Source organism: Lissotriton helveticus, chromosome 4_1 (assembly GCF_964261635.1).
Source record: "Lissotriton helveticus chromosome 4_1, aLisHel1.1, whole genome shotgun sequence".
In the NCBI taxonomy this organism is placed as follows: Eukaryota; Metazoa; Chordata; class Amphibia; order Caudata; family Salamandridae; genus Lissotriton; species Lissotriton helveticus.
In genome coordinates this window covers 1,659,692,645-1,659,710,728 of record NC_136063.1, presented here as the reverse complement: position 1 = coordinate 1,659,710,728, position 18,084 = coordinate 1,659,692,645, and the positions used below count along the sequence as shown (strand labels likewise).

The window sequence follows — 18,084 nt, the reverse complement described above, 5'->3', positions numbered from 1 at the left end:
AGGAAGGCGGCAAGCTGTCTCGATGACTTTGGCAGGAAAAGATAGGAGCGAGATGGGGCGGTAGTTCTTGAGGTCGGTGGGGTCTGCTGTTGGTTTCTTCAGGAGGGCGCTGAGCTCGGCGTGCTTCCAGATCTCCGGGAAGGTGGCGGTGTTGAAGGAGGTGTTGATGATGTCCCGGAGTTGGGGTGCGATGATGGAGTCGGCCTTGTTGAAGACGTGGTGGGGGCAGGGGTCGGTTGGTGATCCAGAGTGGATGGTGTTCATCGTGCGTTGGTGTCTTCGGTGCTGATCGGGGTCCAGGCGCAGAGGGGGGTGGTGGGGGGCGTTGGTTCGGTGGTTGGGTGCGTGGTAGGTGCGCCGAAGCTGTTGTGTATATCGGCGATTTTGCGGTGGAAGAACGAGGCGAGTGAGTCGCAGAGGTCTTGCGAGGGGGTGATGTCGTTGTTTCCGGCGCTGGGGTTGGAGAGCTCTTTGACGATGCTGAAGAGTTCCTTGCTTTTGTGGGCGTTGATGTCCAGTCATTCTGTGAATGCTGTCTTCTTGGTGGCGCGGATCAGCTGGTGGTGTTTGCGGGTGGCGTGCTTGAGGGCAGTCATGTTGTCTGTGGTCTGGTCGTGACGCCAGGCTTTCTCGAGGGTGCGGCAGTTCTTCTTGGAGTTCTTGAGTTCGTTGGTGAACCAGGAGGCTTTCTTGCTGCCGGGTCTGCTGGGAGGGTTCTTCAGTGGTGTGAGGTCATTTGTGCAGTTGGTGAGCCACTGTGTGAGGTTGCTGGCTGCTTCGTTGGGGTTCGTTGTGCTGGCGGGAGGGTTCTGGCGGAGGGAGGTGGTGAGCTGCTCAGTGGTGATCTTGCTCCAGCTCCTGCCAGGAATCTGTTGCAGGTGGTTGTGGGTCGTTGTTATTCTGAAGCTGAATTGGATGCAGCTGTGGTCAGTCCAGTGGAGTCCGGTGGAGTGGCTGAAGGAGATGTGCTTGCTGGAGGAGAAGACGGGGTCAAGCCTGTGGCTGGCGTAGTGGGTGGGGGTGTTCACCAGTTGCTTGAGTCCGAGGTTGGCGAGGTTGTCGAGCAGGGTGGTGGTGTTTCTGTCCTTGTTGTTCTCCAGGTGGAAGTTGAGGTCCCCGAGGAGGATGTAGTCAGCGGAGGGGAGGGCGTGCGGTCTGATGAAGTCTGGGATGTCTTCGCTGAATTGTGTCCGTGGTTCTGGGGGTCTGTAGATGAGGGTGCCTCTGAGGGTGGTCTTGGGATTGGTGTGTATCTGGAAGTAGAGTTGTTCGGCGGCGGTGAAGGTGTCGTCGGGGTTGGTCGTGATGTGGATGGTGTTCTTGTGTACGATGGCGATGCCTCCTCCAGTCTGGTTTACACGGTCCTTCCGGGTGATCTTGTATCCGTCCGAGATGGCTATGGCGATGTCAGGCGCTGAGGAAGCGTTCATCCAGGTTTCTGTAAGATAGGCGACGTCCGGTGATGTTGTGTCGAGCAGGTTCCAGAGTTCGACGGCGTGCCTGTGGACAGAGCGGGTGTTGAGCAGGATGCACTTGAGGTGGTTGCTGCTGGTGCTCGGCTTGTCGGGTGCGGTACAGGTCCGGAGGCAGGTGAATTTGCAGGCTTGGCAGGTGAAGGGTCCGTAGGTGCGCTTGGGGGTGGCTCGGTAGCAGGCGGGGGTTCGGCCGACGTTGAGTGCGTTGAGGGTGGTGGCGTCAGAGGTCTGTCGTGAGGTCTGGTGACGTCGGGGGCCAGGGGTCCTGGCGCTGGGCGCGGTCCAGGCGCGGACGGGCGTAGACAGGCTTGCCTTTGGCACGCCTTCGGCGCACAATCGGCACGCCCGCTGCGCGTGAACGCTGCGCGTATGCGCGGGTTCCATTTAAGGTGAAGTGGGAGGGAGGAGCAGCTGGGAGGCTGGTGCGGGGGGGCCAATGGGGTTGACAGAGGTGAAAAGGGGTGGGGCCGCGAGGGAGCAGCGGCAGGAAGCGGGGAGCGGAGGGGGGTCACACTAGGGGAACAGTGAAAGAATACAATGCGCAAAATCCTATTTACAAAAAAGAGGCACTAAACAATCACAGTGGAAAACAGAACAATGACAGCTGGGCAGAGAGGGGCAAAAGTGGGAAAAAAGCGGGAAAACAACGGGCGCAAATAGCGAGCAGCAGCGAGGGGGCACCTGAGGTCAGGGATGGACCTGTGGCGCTGGGGGAGAACCGCACCTACAGCTGGAGGGCCGTGCGGCATGGGGGTGTCCTGGAACAGGTCACACTCGCCTACGCCGCACGGGTTCCATTTAAGGCGAAGTGGGAGGGAGGAGCAGCTGGGAGCGGGGGGGGCCAATGGGGTTGACAGAGGTGAAAAAGGGGTGGGGCCGCGAGGGAGCAGCGGCGGGAAGCGGGGAGTGGAGGGGGGGTCACACTAGGGGAACAGTGAAAGAAAACAAGGCGCAAAATCCTATTTACAAAAAAGAAGCACTAAACATTAATCACAGAGGAAAACAGAACAATGACAGCTGGGCACAGAGGGCAAAAGCGGGAAAAAAAGCGGGAAAAAAACGGGCGCAAATAGTGAGCAGCAGCGAGGGGGCACCTGAGGTCAGGGATGGACCTGTGGCGCTGGGGGAGAACCGCACCTACAGCTGGAGGGCTGTGCGGCGTGGGGGTGTCCTGGAACCAAAATAATCAAAACCAAAGCATGCAAAGATACTCACTCGGTATCAGGGTTTTTCCCTGTAATCAGAAGCAAGGGACCTCATAATGGAGGAAAGAGAGCACCTGTCAAGGGATCATCATCTCTGTCATTTACGCCCCTCTTTCTTCTTGCTGAGAGATGCGAATGACCGGCATAAATCCCTGCAAACTGGAACAGTTATATTTGCATCCTTCAGATCCAACCATGTTAACTAGTCTTCTTTCTTCAATACATCCCATAAAAGAAGGATCCATTTAATCTTTTGAATTATCCAATCATTCCAATCCCTTTAATTTAACAGGATTCATCTCTTTGTCTATTTTCTACGAAAAAAATATTCGCCTACAAAATAACTCTGCAAACTGAATCTGAACAGACACGTCTTTTGGACAGATCTCCTATGCATTCTGATTGAAAAAGTCTGCACTGACCTTGACCTCTTGATGACTCTTCACCTCCATACATGAAAGTCTTGAAAAGTCTCTCAAAACTGAGTATCTTGACCTATTGTTCTCAACCTTCCTAAAACCAGGGCACGTCAGCAACCCAGTTTTAATGTGGTACCCAAACGGTCTCAATCACCACACACTTAAAGATGTTCTTGTCCTTTGATTTCTCTAGTACCTCAACTGTGGCTCCTCGGAATCCTAGGGAAAAAAATGTAAGCCGTCCACTGTCCCCAAAAACATCTATAACCCGCATGAATGACACTTGGGTAATGCGGTCTCATGGGCAGGGGGATAGAAAACTGTTTACAAGCCCGGCAAGTACCTTGACATTAAAACCTTTACTCCAGTCACTTTGGGCTTTATAGATTGTATTAAAGTTTCCCATATTTCTCACCAATTCCTTTAGAAAACTGTCATACCTTGTGCCAATGAACATTCTTCTGTTTTAGCTAGTTCAACAACCTTATGATCAATTTACATCAAAATACTTTGTGCCTTTTCATACAAAATGCAGCATTGAAATTACCAATGAATATATGACTCTTTGAACCTACTTTCTCAATTCACCTACATTCACGTGAAGTCTGAATAAGAAGTGAACACTGTCTTTAATCACATGATTAGAACATTCTGAAAAAACATTTGTCTTAAAGTACCTCACTCCCTCTCTCATACAAACAAATTAGCTCAAAGTAAAACATTCGGTACCAAAATCTAGATGTCTAAAAAAACAAGCATTGGAAATGCAATAGGTCTCGCAATAACGCGAGTCTGAACTATTAGCATTGTAAATGATAATGCCCTTTATTTTTGCATTCTGGTTTTTGGAACATAAATAAAAGGCTTTGTCATTTACAAGGCCTATAGCTTAAATTTGCGTTAAAACGAGACCTATTGCATTGCAATGGTGGTGGTGCTGCTGAGTTTTCTCTGAATCTGCACTCTGAATCTGCACTCTGAATCTGCACTCTGAATCTGCACCCACAATCTGCACCCACAATCTGCACCCACAATCTGCACCCACAATCTGCACCCACAATCTGCACCCACAATCTGCACCCCCAATCTGCACTCCCAATCTGCACCCCCAATCTGCACTCCCAATCTGCACTCCCAATCTGCACTCCCAATCTGCACTCCCAATCTGCACTCCCAATCTGCACTCCCAATCTGCACTCCCAATCTGCACTCCCAATCTGCACTCCCAATCTGCACTCCCAATCTGCACTCCCAATCTGCACTCCCAATCTGCACTCCCAATCTGCACTCCCAATCTGCACCCACAATCTGCACCCACAATCTGCACCCACAATCTGCACCCACAATCTGCACCCACAATCTGCACCCACAATCTGCACCCACAATCTGCACCCTGAATCTGCACCCTGAATCTGCACCCTGAATCTGCACCCTGAATCTGCACCCTGAATCTGCACTCTGAATCTGCACCCACAATCTGCACCCACAATCTGCACCCACAATCTGCACCCACAATCTGCACCCACAATCTGCACCCACAATTTGCACTCTGAATCTGCACCCACAATCTGCACCCACAATCTGCACCCACAATCTGCGAGTGGCGTTGCGTATGCGAGTGGCGTTGCGTGTTAGAGTGGCGTTGCGTGTGTGAGTGGCGTTGCGTGTGTGAGTGGCGTTGCGTGTGTGAGTGGCGTTGCGTGTGTGAGTGGCGTTGCGTGTGTGAGTGGCGTTGCGTGTGTGAGTGGCGTTGCGTGTGTGAGTGGCGTTGCGTGTGTGAGTGGCGTTGCGTGTGTGAGTGGCGTTGCGTGTGTGAGTGGCGTTGCGTGTGTGAGTGGCGTTGCGTGTGTGAGTGGCGTTGCGTGTGTGAGTGGCGTTGCGTGTGTGAGTGGCGTTGCGTGTGTGAGTGGCGTTGCGTGTGTGAGTGGCGTTGCGTGTGTGAGTGGCGTTGCGTGTGTGAGTGGCGTTGCGTGTGTGAGTGGCGTTGCGTGTGTGAGTGGCGTTGCGTGTGTGAGTGGCGTTGCGTGTGTGAGTGGCGTTGCGTGTGTGAGTGGCGTTGCGTGTGTGAGTGGCGTTGCGTGTGTGAGTGGCGTTGCGTGTGTGAGTGGCGTTGCGTGTGTGAGTGGCGTTGCGTGGGTGAGTTGTGTTGCGTGTGTGAGTGGCGTTGCGTGTGTGAGTGGCGTTGCGTGGATGAGTGGGGTTGCGTGGATGAGTGGGGTTGCGTGGATGAGTGGGGTTGCGTGGATGAGTGGGGTTGCGTGGATGAGTTGTGTTGCGTGTGTGAGTGGTGTTGCTTGGGTGAGTGGCGTTGCGTGGGTGAGTGTGGTGTTGCGTGGATGATAGTGGGCTTGCGTGGGTATGAGTGGCGTTGCATGTCTGTAAGTGTTGCTGTGTGGGTGAAAGTGGCACAGAGCCTTTGATGTGGCCTGGCGCAGGAGAAATGCTGCTGCTGCTAATTAAATACAAGAGCGGCCGGGAAGCGGCCGGGAAACACAAGTACGGCAGGCCACATAATTAGGGGAGGAGAAGCCGCACAGCACACGCTGGGAGAAGCCCTTTGATGTGCTGTGCGGCCGCGATGCGCGCTCTGTGCTGGGGGAGGGCCATTAGCCTGAACTCGCGGCAAGATCAAACGAAGGGTGGGAGGGACATTGAGGAACAGATGGCCATGAAAGTGTATGGGGCAAAAGCGCGTGCCTGTGGCCACGTGCACTCGAAGAAAACGCCACGAAAAAATGCGGTGGTTTGACAATCAGTTCGAGCACTTGAATTCTCGCCATTTCCCATTCCTTCGGAATGGTAAAGGACGAGACCTAAAAAAAAACGTTTCCACTCTACAATTATATCCTAACATTTTATGCATCCTAAATACAATGAATTCACAAGCCTGCCTTTCTTACACAGTACCAGTAAAGTATTTACCTGAGCATAAGCAGCAATATAAGAAGTAAGATGGATGCATTTGTATTTGGTTTTTATATGTTCAGAGAGTTTGTGAAAAAATCTAGGATATTGCATTGGATTTTTGCTGCTTCAAAGGAAAACAAAACAGAGTCCGGCATAATATTAGCCTCTATGCCTTGCTATAATATTTTTTAAACTCTTTAGATCTACACTAGAATGTACATACTAGTATTGCCAGTTGAGGGGCTCGCTCTGGACAGTTCTTTACTGGTGGCACAAGCCTATTGAAAGAGCTCACAATGCACTTAAATTATTTAGACCGGTTTGTTGTTTTCTTTGGAACCCAATTGTTCACAAAACATTCATCGCTTTGTTCGATCTTCTGAAATTTGACAATCGTACTGCAGTATCAATCACTCAAGATGGAACAAAGTCAAATATTTTTAGCAGAATTAACCAAATAAGACTGAGAATATTGGCTTCAGCATCACATATCTAAGAAGAGAGCACATTCCTGGCCTTCACTATACTGTATGAGATTGAAGCTGCCAAACCCTGTAATCTAGTAAATCGCAAGAAAGACAAATTTTAACTTTTCAGTCAATCCAGGCACAAGGGTGTAAATATGAGAGATGTCAAGACCAAGTTAAGGACTGGGGCGTCACAAACGGTTTGTGAGGGACTATGTATATCAAAACTTTAACAACAGCATCTCAATAGGAAAATGAAACTAGTATGGTTGATCAAACAAATGCAAAAAAGGTCAAAAGGCTGACAAATACCGTCTTGGAGGGCCCACTACATGACTTTTCTGTGTCACAAAACGAACAATACAACCTCCAACAGTCAGGCTTGTAAACAATCTGTCTTGTGGACTCCACACCAGGCAACAAATGTGTCCCAGTGCCCAGTGAAAACAGACTTGGTGGAAGGGCGCCTGGCGCTAAGAAAGACATCCACCACTCTGAACGCACTTAACTGCTGCATCTCAATCTCCACACATGGAGGGGGAGTTTAAACACAGTCAGTTGAAAGACTGCAGCAACAGAACATGCTCCTGATATGGTAGCCTATTCAGCAGGCAGAATTTCATGCCAAGTAGTTCCGGGTACAACACACTCCTGGCCCAATCTGAAGCCACCAGGATGACGTATTCACAGCTGTTTCATATCTTTTTCAGAACCTGGGGGAGGAGAGGTGGGGCGAGAAAGAGTACAGCATTCCAGTGTTATATTCCATCGAGAATACTTGACGTTGGCATAAACATCTAGCCAGGGCTTTCCCTACTTTTGGAAGATGTCCTGTGGCACCCGAGGATGTAGATGCTATTCATGATCTACCAATTGCCATCGGCTGAGCTCATCTGCCCTGGAATTCAAGGATACCCACCAAGAGGTTCACAACCAAGAAAATGTCTTGATGCTCCACCCAACTCCGGGGGTTCAGAGTCAACTGGTACACTACCCAGAAGAGCACTTTGCCGTTCTTATTCCAGTTCCAAATGGAGATTGTGTTCCCCATGAGATTCTGCAATAGCCTTCCTTTGATGAAAGTTTAGGAGGCTTTCAATGGCAGACAAATAGCCTATAGCTCCAACAGATTGGTATGGTGCCGGAGGATTTTCATATCAGATCAGAGTCCTCTGATCTCCACCTCCCCTCCTTGATGACCTCCCCAACCAAGCAGTGATGCATCAATCAACACCGGTACCTCTAGGTGGGGAAGGAAGAGGGGTCTGCCACTTTCCACCACTGCAGATTATGTGCAGTCTCCTTTAAAATGTAAACACCATCACGTTGCTCGGGACCAGGGCATTCAGGATTTGGGCATGCATGCGTATTTTGAAGACGAAGATCTAAGATGGGCCGTTGGCCTACAACCTTCTTTGGCACAAGGAAATAGCAACATCAGTAACCCTCCCCAATATCTGAGTACCCTCTTGCTGGGTCCTTGAGATGGCACCTATTGCAACAGATTGGGCAGGTGTTCCCCTGAGATTCTTACTGATTCGGACGTATTGTCACCCTGGTAGAAAATACTTACTGGATGCTGCCTCCCTGCTCATGTAGGCCTGCACATTGTCTGCCAGAGCCATGTCCCCAAACTTGTAAGGACAGGGGTGATTGCAGCAGTGGCTAAGAAGACTTAAGCTGCCTATTCGCCAGCCCCCTGCAGTACCCTCTGAATTTCCTAAACTTTTAAGGAAGCTGACCCATAGGTCAGACCCCAAAGTAAATTGAGCCTTAACTTATATGTTTTTCAGGACACTAGCGCCAAGACGCCATCTGGGAGACGCACACTTTACAAACCGTTTTAACTTAACATGTGGCTATACTTTCTTCGCAATGTTCCAAGGCAGAATCAGCTTTATCACAAAACAGGATAACAGCATTGAAAGACATTTCTATGAGAGAGGACAAATATATTTTAAGAAAATATCCCTAAAAAATATACATATGCCTGCCTTGGGTATTAACACGATATTTGTAGAATTGTGACAACATGGAAATATCTAGCACTGGGGAATAAAAGATCATTTCCAGCATGCAATTCTCATAATGTAAAACTGGGTTTACCTTTACAATGATCAATTCATTGTTTTTTCTTTCTGACCAAACTGAGAATTATAGTCATGTTTTCATGAAAAGCTCAACTATCAGAAATTGACAAATTCCACATATACAGGGCCAATTAAAGACCCCTCCCCCTTTGGGAAGAGAGGTATTTTAAACACCAATTAATTTTAATTTCTGCCATGCATACAATGACATCTGCAATACATACAACATAGTAGGAGGCCATAGGTAAGAGAACCATTCATGTTTATCACTCATGAGGTATAAAATAAATGGTATTATTAGTTCACCACACAAACCAAAGATAGTAAACTTACCAAAGCCTGTAGTTTAGGACATTGTATGGAAAACTGGATCAAGGTATTATCTGTTATCTATTTAGAGATGAAAAGGAAAACACAATATTAATGGTAAGTAATGTAAAAAAAAAAAAAAAGACTAATTTGGTTTTCCACATTCAAAATTATGAGGTTTGACTACTGAGTAATGCTGCATATCATAATCTGGTATTTATGGCAGTTCTTGGGACAAATGCTGGCCTGGGAGCATCAGCATATGGCATACTTACTACATAACACAAAGAAACTCCTTAGACCACAAAGTGGTAGCTCGTGTCAGCAGCTTTGGCCACCACAGTGCAGCAGCTATCACCCATTACGGAAAGTGTTGTAGTGTTAGGCGGATACTCCCACTGTTGTTAATATTCTGCCTTCTGGAGCTCAGGCCAATCACTGTAGCCATGCAGACAAAGCAACATTTGCATGTAGACATTATAATGTGAATCAGACCGGCTCCTGTCACCGCCAGCTACTAATGCCGTGACAGACAACACACCACCCTATATTGTTTATGCCCTTTTCTGGTTAAAACTTGTGCACTGTATATGAGGAACATGGCGAGTCTTCCGCTTGCACTCCAGCACGTTGTGCGGTGCTGGGGGATGTAATGCACCCCTAGAAAGGAGTACTGCGTGGATCATTCCACATGTCAGACACTACATAGACCCTTTCCACCAAGAGATATTTCTCCCCAGAAATCTGACAGTCCACTTAGGGCAAAAGATAGCCAGACATGCATGGTCGACTCATACAATTTTAATATCTGCCCAGGCTAAGAGACATGTCCACTTGCGGTAATTACCCTCGGGCAGGGCCAAAACAGCCCTCTTCCTCGGCAGGACATAAATGTATGATAATGAGGGCTGAAATATACATAGTTTCAGGGATGTTATAGTTAGGTGGACATTTCACTCGTACAAAACCAGAGAAATTCGAACAATATAGTTAGTAGAGCTAACTATAATGTGCGCCCCCACAATGCACTGCTGATGACATCACATATTACATCAGTCATGACATGGTCAGTGACATCACTGATGACATCTCAAATGACATCACTCATGACATCATTCAGTGAATGTGTGTTTCTGTAAGGTTTAAATATATTTTATATATGTTAATGCCAAGGTGTATTGAAGAATGAGTTGGTGTATAAGTGTGTGGGTGGAGGATTTAATAGGTGTGTGACTGACTGTATACGTTAGTGATTAGATAAGTCTTACTGAATGCATGGGTTAGTGACTAAACTGTGTGAATGTCTGTATCAGTCTCTCAGTTGTCGTGTAAACTGCTGCATGGGTTGATGATTAGGTTCATGACTGTCTATATGGGTTACTTCTTGGTAGCATGAGTATCTGTATGGGTGCCTCAGTGTTTGTGTATGTGGGTGAGTGGTGTGTGACCTTCTGCCTACATGTGTGAGTGGATAATTTACTGGGTGTATTGGTTTAATAGTGCATGTGGAAATAGCTGTATAGGTGAGTGAGTGTGTGTATCAGTGTGTTGGTGAGTGAATGTATGTCTCACTGGTATATGTGTGAGTAACTACATATGTGAAAGGAAGTATATGTGAGTTTCGGAGTATATAAATGACTATATGGGAGAGTGAGTAATTGTGAGAATGGCTGTATAAAGGAGTGTGTGGTTGTGTCAGTGATTGTATAAGAGAGTAAGTATATGTTATGTATAATAGGTTAGATAGTGAATGTATAACTGTATAGGTGAGTAAATGGCAGTGTTATTGATTCTTTACGTGACTAGCTAGGTGTGTCAATAACTATGAATGAGTGACGTGTAGGAGTGTTTGTGTTGGTGTATGAGTACATATAATAGTGCTGTATTGATGAGTGACTGCATGTATGAGTGACTGTATGGGTGAATGAATGAATGTGTGTGTATAGCTAGGAATTAGTCAGTGGGTATATAGTAACTGCTATTGATTTGTCTATGGTTTCGAAAATGGTAGTCTGTATTTTTGAGTGGGCGTATCAAAGGTTATATTAGGGTGTGAGGAGGTGCATCAGATTTATCACGTTGATGATGTCATCAGTGATGTTATTTGAGATGTCATCAGTGATGTCACTGGCCATGCCATGAGTGATGTGATATGTGACTTCATCAGCAGTGCATTGCGGGGGCGCGTGTTATAGTTAGCTCTACAACTATAACGTTAGAATTTCTCTGGTTTTGTATGAGTGAAATGTCCAACTAACTAGAACGTCCCAGAAACCTATGATTTTTTCAGTGAATTTCTAAGGTTTTTTAAATGTCAGTCAGTCAGTCAGTCAAAATACACTTTATTCGATTTTTGTTAAAATCATAAAAGGACAAAATACAATACAATACAAATTTTTAAAACAGCAAAAGATTTGATTGCAAATTTATGACATGAATTATTGATTTCATTTGTCTTCATACATACAATGGTTAAAATTACAAATAAAACCAGATTTAAGATTAGATTAAAATACGGCTTTCCCAGATATTCTTTTCTTCCTTGATCTGAAGGCAGCTGTTAAGTAACATGCAACACTAAAGATGGTTTGAGTGTCTGCCAGCAATTGAAGAAAAATTAAAGCTGGCCTTACTTGGATAAATCCAGCAGCCTTTAACACAGGAAGTAAATACTTTGCCCTCTCAGTAGTATACAAACCACAAAAAAATATAAAATGGAGGGTATCCTGGATTGAAAACTGATCACAATCACAGGGTGGTCCATCTTCAGGTTTTGACCACACAGGGAAGTTGCCAAGTGTGTAATGAATTAAATTCAACCAAAATTTTGTTAGCAGGAGTCTGTGGAGTGGGTTAGTGACGATTTTTAAATATGGTTCCAGAGAGGGAGTGGTGGTTAAAACTATGTGAGCCCGTACCGAGGGTTTCCTCAGTTCCAACTCCTCTCTCGCAAAACGAGCCCTCTCCAGAAACTCTTGCTTAATCCATCTAATGTCTTCCCTCCTGATGTTGGTTGGATCATTAAAAAGCTCCGGTCTCCCAAGCGTGGCAAAAGCTGATCTAATGTATTTCAGCCAGGGTATTCTTATGGCATTATCCCTTGAAATTACATCTTTAAGAATTGCATGATTTAGTGTTAGCTCGGAGTTCAGCCATGTTTTGGTCCAGAAAAGAAGTGGGGCTAATTTTAGTTTCTCAATAATATGAGGTAAACCCATTTCCTCATGGATCGTAAAGGTAGGCGTGGATTTGGGAACGGATAAAAATGTTCTGATGAGCCCATTTTCCACCCTCTGGATTTTATCCAGGTTTACATAGCCCCACATAGCAGACCCATACATGGCAATGGGGATACACTTGCTGTTATATACCTTTATCACTGCCTCCATTGGTTTAGCCCCTAATCTTTTTGTGAACGCTAGCAGGGCTGATGAGCTTCGTGCTAAACTAATACTCTTTGCCTTAATCTGGGGGCCCAGGAGCCTCTCTGGTCAAAAAGGACCCCCAGGTAAGGAAAAACAGGAACCCTTGAAAGAACCTCACCCTTGCAGGTAAAAGTTTTGGCATGCAGCTTATTTCCTTTACGGCCTATGATCATAGTATGTGACTTTGTTACATTAATTTTTAAGTCAAGGTTCTCCATAAAGGAGCCAAAACGATCTAAAAGGGCCTGTAAACCAATGCCAGTACGGGCGATTAACACGGCATCGTCCGCGTATAGGAGAGCTGGCACCTGTTCTCCTCCTATACGCGGCACATCAGCCGTTCCTGCTTCTAAATATTTCCCCAGCCCATTTATATAAATGGTGAAGAGAAGGGGGGCCAGGATACACCCCTGGCGCACCCCTTTCTCAGACCTAAAACTCTCCGTGCACCTTCCGTCCCTAGTGACCCTTATTTTAGCAAAGAGGTCCTGATGCAAACTAGCAATAAGAGCTACTAGATGTTCTTCTATCCCTATCTCACGTAAGAGAGACCATAACTTGGTCCTGTCATTTTAGCAAAGAGGTCCTGATGCAAACTAGCAATAAGAGCTACTAGATGTTCTTCTATCCCTATCTCACGTAAGAGAGACCATAACTTGGTCCTGTTCACCAGGTCGAAGGCCGAGGAGAGGTCCATAAAGGCCAAATATACCGACCCCTCCCCGGCCACCGTGTATTTGGAGACCAAAAGGTGCAGGTTGGAGCATTGTTCCAGGGTGCCCTGTTTTTCTCGGAACCCATATTGAATATTCGAGAGCCCCCCACATAGTTCTAATTTTTCCCTCAATTTGGCCAATAAGACTCTGCCCAAGATCTTAAAGGCAGAGTCAATGAGGGAAATGGGGCGATAGCACCCTGGATCCTCCCGATTACCCTTTTTAAAAATGGGTACAATGATAGACATTGCCCAGGTTTCAGGGAAGAATCCTTCATTTATTACCTTAAAGACTCTAGCTAGTACTTTGGACTAAAGTGTCGGGCAATATTTAAAAAGGTCCGCCGGCACACCATCGGGGCCAGGCGCCTTATTTTTTGAGGACTCCATTATTGCTTTATGGACCTCCTCCTCAGTAAACTCTACTGCAGATAAAAATTGGTCCCCCTCCATTGTTCTAACTGTGTCATTACGGTTACCACCATATATGTTGCTAAAGTGCTGCACCCATTTCTCATCAGGAATCACACAATCTGTGACTTTATCATCCCCTGAAAAGAAAGAATGGTTTATGATGTCCCAAAATTGTTTACTGTCTCTAAGAACATCTATGGTAAGGAGATCATTCCAGGCATTATTTTTGATCTCATTTTTCCTTGCCTTGATATTTGCTTTATAATCCTGTCTCAACTTTGAAATTAAAACCTTATCTCTTACCTGGCCTTTAAGGCCTGTTTCAGAGCTCTATAGGACCGTGAGCATTTAGTATCAAACCATTTATGGGGTTTTGGGGGGAATTGTAGTGAGGGTTTTGTAAGGTCCCTAGCAGTTTGCGCACAGATAAAATCAAAAGCTGCTATAATTTGGGGGTTTGGAGTGGTATGATCCATGCAAATTTCAAGTGATCCCTCAATTTTAGGCATTAAGGTGTTCATAAACGTTTCCTCCACAACCCTGCCCCATTTAAGCCGTCTGCCCTGGTCACTGGGCACCGCCATGGTGCAAACCCGTGTTTGTCCTACTTGCTTGCGCCATAAGTCACTCCAGTGTAACTCCACTGACAGGGGATTGTGGTCACTATGGGGTGAGGTAAATGCCTTATAATCTTTCACCTTTGAAATAAGGCCTGGGGAAATGAATATGTAATCAATAACCGACCCTTTTGGCGAGCCGACCTCAACGCACTCAACACCGGCCGCATCCCAGGATGTCACCGAGCCGCCCCGAAGCACACCCACGGTCCCTTCAGCTGCCACGCCTGCAAGTTCACCTGCATCCGGACCTTCCCTGCACCCGCCAAGCCGAACTCCAGCAGCACCCACCTCAAGTGTATCCTGCTCAACACCCGCTCCGTCCACAGACACGCCGTAGAACTCTGGAACCTGCTCGACACCACCGTCCCCGACGTTGCCTTCATCACCGAGACCTGGATGAACGCCTCCTCAGCCCCAGACATCGCCATCGCCATCCCAGAGGGCTACAAGATCACCCGGAGGGACCGCAACAACCAGACCGGAGGAGGCATCGCCATCATCCACAGAGACACCATCCGCATCACTACCAACACCGATGACACCCTCACCACCGCTGAACACCTGCACTTCCAGATCCACACCAACCCGACCACCACCCTCAGAGGCACCCTGATCTACCGACCCCCGGGACCACGCACACGATTCAGCGAGGACATCGCCGACTTCGTCAGCCCGCACGCTCTCCCCTCCGCCGACTACATCCTCCTGGGGGACCTCAACTTCCACCTGGAGAACAACAACGACCGCAACACCATCAGCCTGCTCGACAACCTCGACAACCTCGGACTCAAGCAACTGGTGACCACCCCCACCCACCTCGCCGGACACACACTCGACGCCGTCTTCTCATCCAGCAAAGACGTCACCTTCAGCCACGCCACAGAACTCCACTGGACGGACCACAGCTGCGTCCACTTCACCTTCAGAAGAACGACGATCCACCACCACCAGCAACAGGTTGCTCGAAGATGCTGGAACAAGATCACAGCCGACCAGCTCACCGCTTCCCTGAGCCAGCACCCTCCCGCCAACTCAGCGAACCCCAGCCAGGCCGCCGACAACCTCACGAAATGGATCAACGACTGCGCGGACGAACTCGCCCCTCTGAGAACCCCACCCAGCAGATCCTGCAGCAGAAAAACACCATGGTTCACCGACGAACTCAAGAGCTCCAAGAAGAACTGTCGAGCCCTCGAGAAAGCCTGGAGAAGGGAACCAACGACGGACAACATGACCACCCTCAAGCTCGCCACCCGGAAGCACCACCAACTGATCCGCGCCACCAAGAAAAATGCATACAAGGACCGGCTGGACAACAACGCACACAACTGCAAGGAACTCTTCAACATCGTGAAAGAGCTATCCAACCCCAACGCCGGAAACAATGACATCACCCCGTCGCAAGAACTCTGCAACTCCCTCGCGTCCTACTTCCACAACAAGATCACGGACATACACAACAGCTTCAACAACCAACCAACGCAAGCCACAACCGCAACGACGCCACCCACCACCACCCTCCGCACCTGGACCCCGATCAGCACCGAAGACACCATCCGCACCATGAACTCCATCCATTCCGGATCTCCGACTGACCCCTGCCCTCACCACGTCTTCAACAAAGCCGACGCTGTCATCGCACCCCACCTGCGGGACATCATCAACACCTCCTTCGACACCGCCACCTTCCCTGAGAGCTGGAAGCACGCCGAACTCAGCGCTCTCCTCAAGAAACCCACAGCAGACCCCACCGACCTCAAGAACTACCGTCCCATCTCGCTCCTCCCGTTCCCGGCCAAAGTCATCGAGAAGACCGTCAACAAACAGCTGGCCGCCTTCCTCGAGACGAATGGATCCCTCGACCCCTCACAGTCCGGCTTCCGAGCGAACCACAGCACCGAGACCGCCCTCATCGCCGCCACCGACGACCTTCGAACTCTGATGGACAACGGAGAAACAGCGGCCCTCATCCTCCTGGACCTCTCCGCGGCTTTCGACACTGTCTGCCACCGCACCCTAGTACAGCGCCTCAGCAACATCGGAATCCAGGAGAAGGCACTGGAATGGATCACCTCCTTCCTCGACGGAAGAACACAAAGAGTCCGCCTACCACCGTACAAGTCAGAGGCCACCAAAGTCATCTGCGGCGTCCCTCAAGGATCCTCACTGAGCCCCACCCTCTTCAACGTCTACATGAGCCCCCTCGCGGCCATCGCACGCCAACACAACCTCAACATAATCTCCTACGCCGACGACACCCAGCTGATCCTCTCCCTGACCAACGACCCCGCCACCGCCAGAGCCAACCTGCACGAAGGGATGAGAGACGTAGCCGAATGGATGACGACCAGCCGCCTGAAACTGAACTCAGACAAGACGGAGGTCCTCATCCTGGGCCCCACGCCCTCCGCCTGGGACGACTCCTGGTGGCCCCCCGCCCTGGGCACCGCGCCCAAACCGACGGACCACGCACGCAACCTGGGCTTCATCCTGGACTCCTCCCTCTCCATGACCAGACAAGTCAACGCCGTCTCCTCGTCATGCTTCAACATCCTGCGCATGCTACGTAAGATCTTCCGGTGGATCCCCACCGAGACGAGGAAGACGGTCACCCAAGCCCTCGTCACCAGCCGACTGGACTACGGCAACGCCCTCTACGCCGGAACCACGGCCAAACTCCAGAAGAGACTCCAGCGGATCCAGAACGCCTCGGCGAGACTCATCCTCGACATCCCCCGACGCAGCCACATCTCCGGACACCTGAGAGATCTGCACTGGCTCCCGGTCAACAAGAGAATCACCTTCTGTCTCCTCACCCACGCGCACAAAGCCCTACACGACCAAGGCCCGAGCTACCTCAACAACCGGATCAACTTCTACACTCCCAAGCGCCTCCTCAGATCAACCAACCACGCCCTCGCCGCCGTCCCCCGCATCCGAAGAGAGACAACAGGAGGAAGGTCCTTCTCCTACCTGGCCGCCAAGACCTGGAACTCACTTCCCACCAATCTGCGCCTGACCCAAGACCACCTCTCCTTCAGGAAGAAGCTCAAGACCTGGCTGTTCGAGCAGTAGCGGCACCCCCCCCTCCCAGCGCCTTGAGACCCTACGGGTGAGTAGTGCGCTCTACAAATGACCTGATTGATTGATTGATTGATTGGGTATCATCTCACTTCCTCCTGTGTTAAATGGTTCAAACATATTAAAACTAGCTAGCAGTAATTTGAGCGCTTCTCCTGTTTTGGTGTGTTCAAAGTGAGGGGTGTCTGCTCCGTTAGGGGCCTCTGAAACACCTAAATAACACAACAGTTTACATTTATGAATATTAAAATCCCCCATCAATAGAATCTCAAAGGGAATAAGTGTATTTTGACTATAATTATTCAAAAAGTTCTCCAAATGTTCCACATGATCCGTTTCTCTTTGTCCTCCCCATGCATTATAAAAATTAATAACAAGTAGGGTGCACCCTGGGGAAACAGTCCATTCTATTGTCAGGATATTGGGTGATCCTGAGTCCAACTGATTAAATGACCCCGCTAGATCTAAAGAAAATAGTAAAGTAAGCCCCCCTTTCGCTCTCCTCGCATTACTTGGGGTTGCTGGTACTGTAAAACTTAAAAAACCATCCAATAGAAAGGTTGGTGAGGTATCCCAAGTTTCTTGGATGGCTATCACCTGGTGTCTAGAAATATAATTAATCCAGGTTGGATCTGACCTTTTAACTCTCGTCCCTGCGACATTCCAAGTCAGGAATTTTAAATGCTAATTTCTAACTATAACGTCCCGAAACCTATGGTGAATTGCAAAGGTTTTTTAAATGCTCATTTCTAAATTTAATGTTCATTAAACCTATAGTTTTTTCAGTGATTTTAAATTATCATTCCATTCTCAACCTGGTGAAAACAGCCGATATCATCAGTTTTCCAGCAATAGGTTCCGCAAAAAAAATAAGAAATCGCCACAAATGAGAGCAACAACTAACGCTAATAATATGATAATATGCAGGGTAGGCGTTCCTGTGCAAAAATAACACAC

At 48.4% G+C, this 18,084-nt stretch overlaps 1 protein-coding gene across 1 annotated transcript in view; it reads right to left on the bottom strand.

Annotated features, from left to right (window-relative positions):
- FBXL2 (F-box and leucine rich repeat protein 2) overlaps positions 1-18,084 on the bottom strand; it is a 477,680-nt gene that overhangs the window by 37,773 nt on the left and 421,823 nt on the right. The window contains exon 13 of the mRNA XM_078688338.1: positions 8,897-8,953. Within this exon, the coding sequence (XP_078544464.1) occupies positions 8,897-8,953 (57 nt within the window). The remainder of the gene's footprint in view (positions 1-8,896; positions 8,954-18,084) is intronic.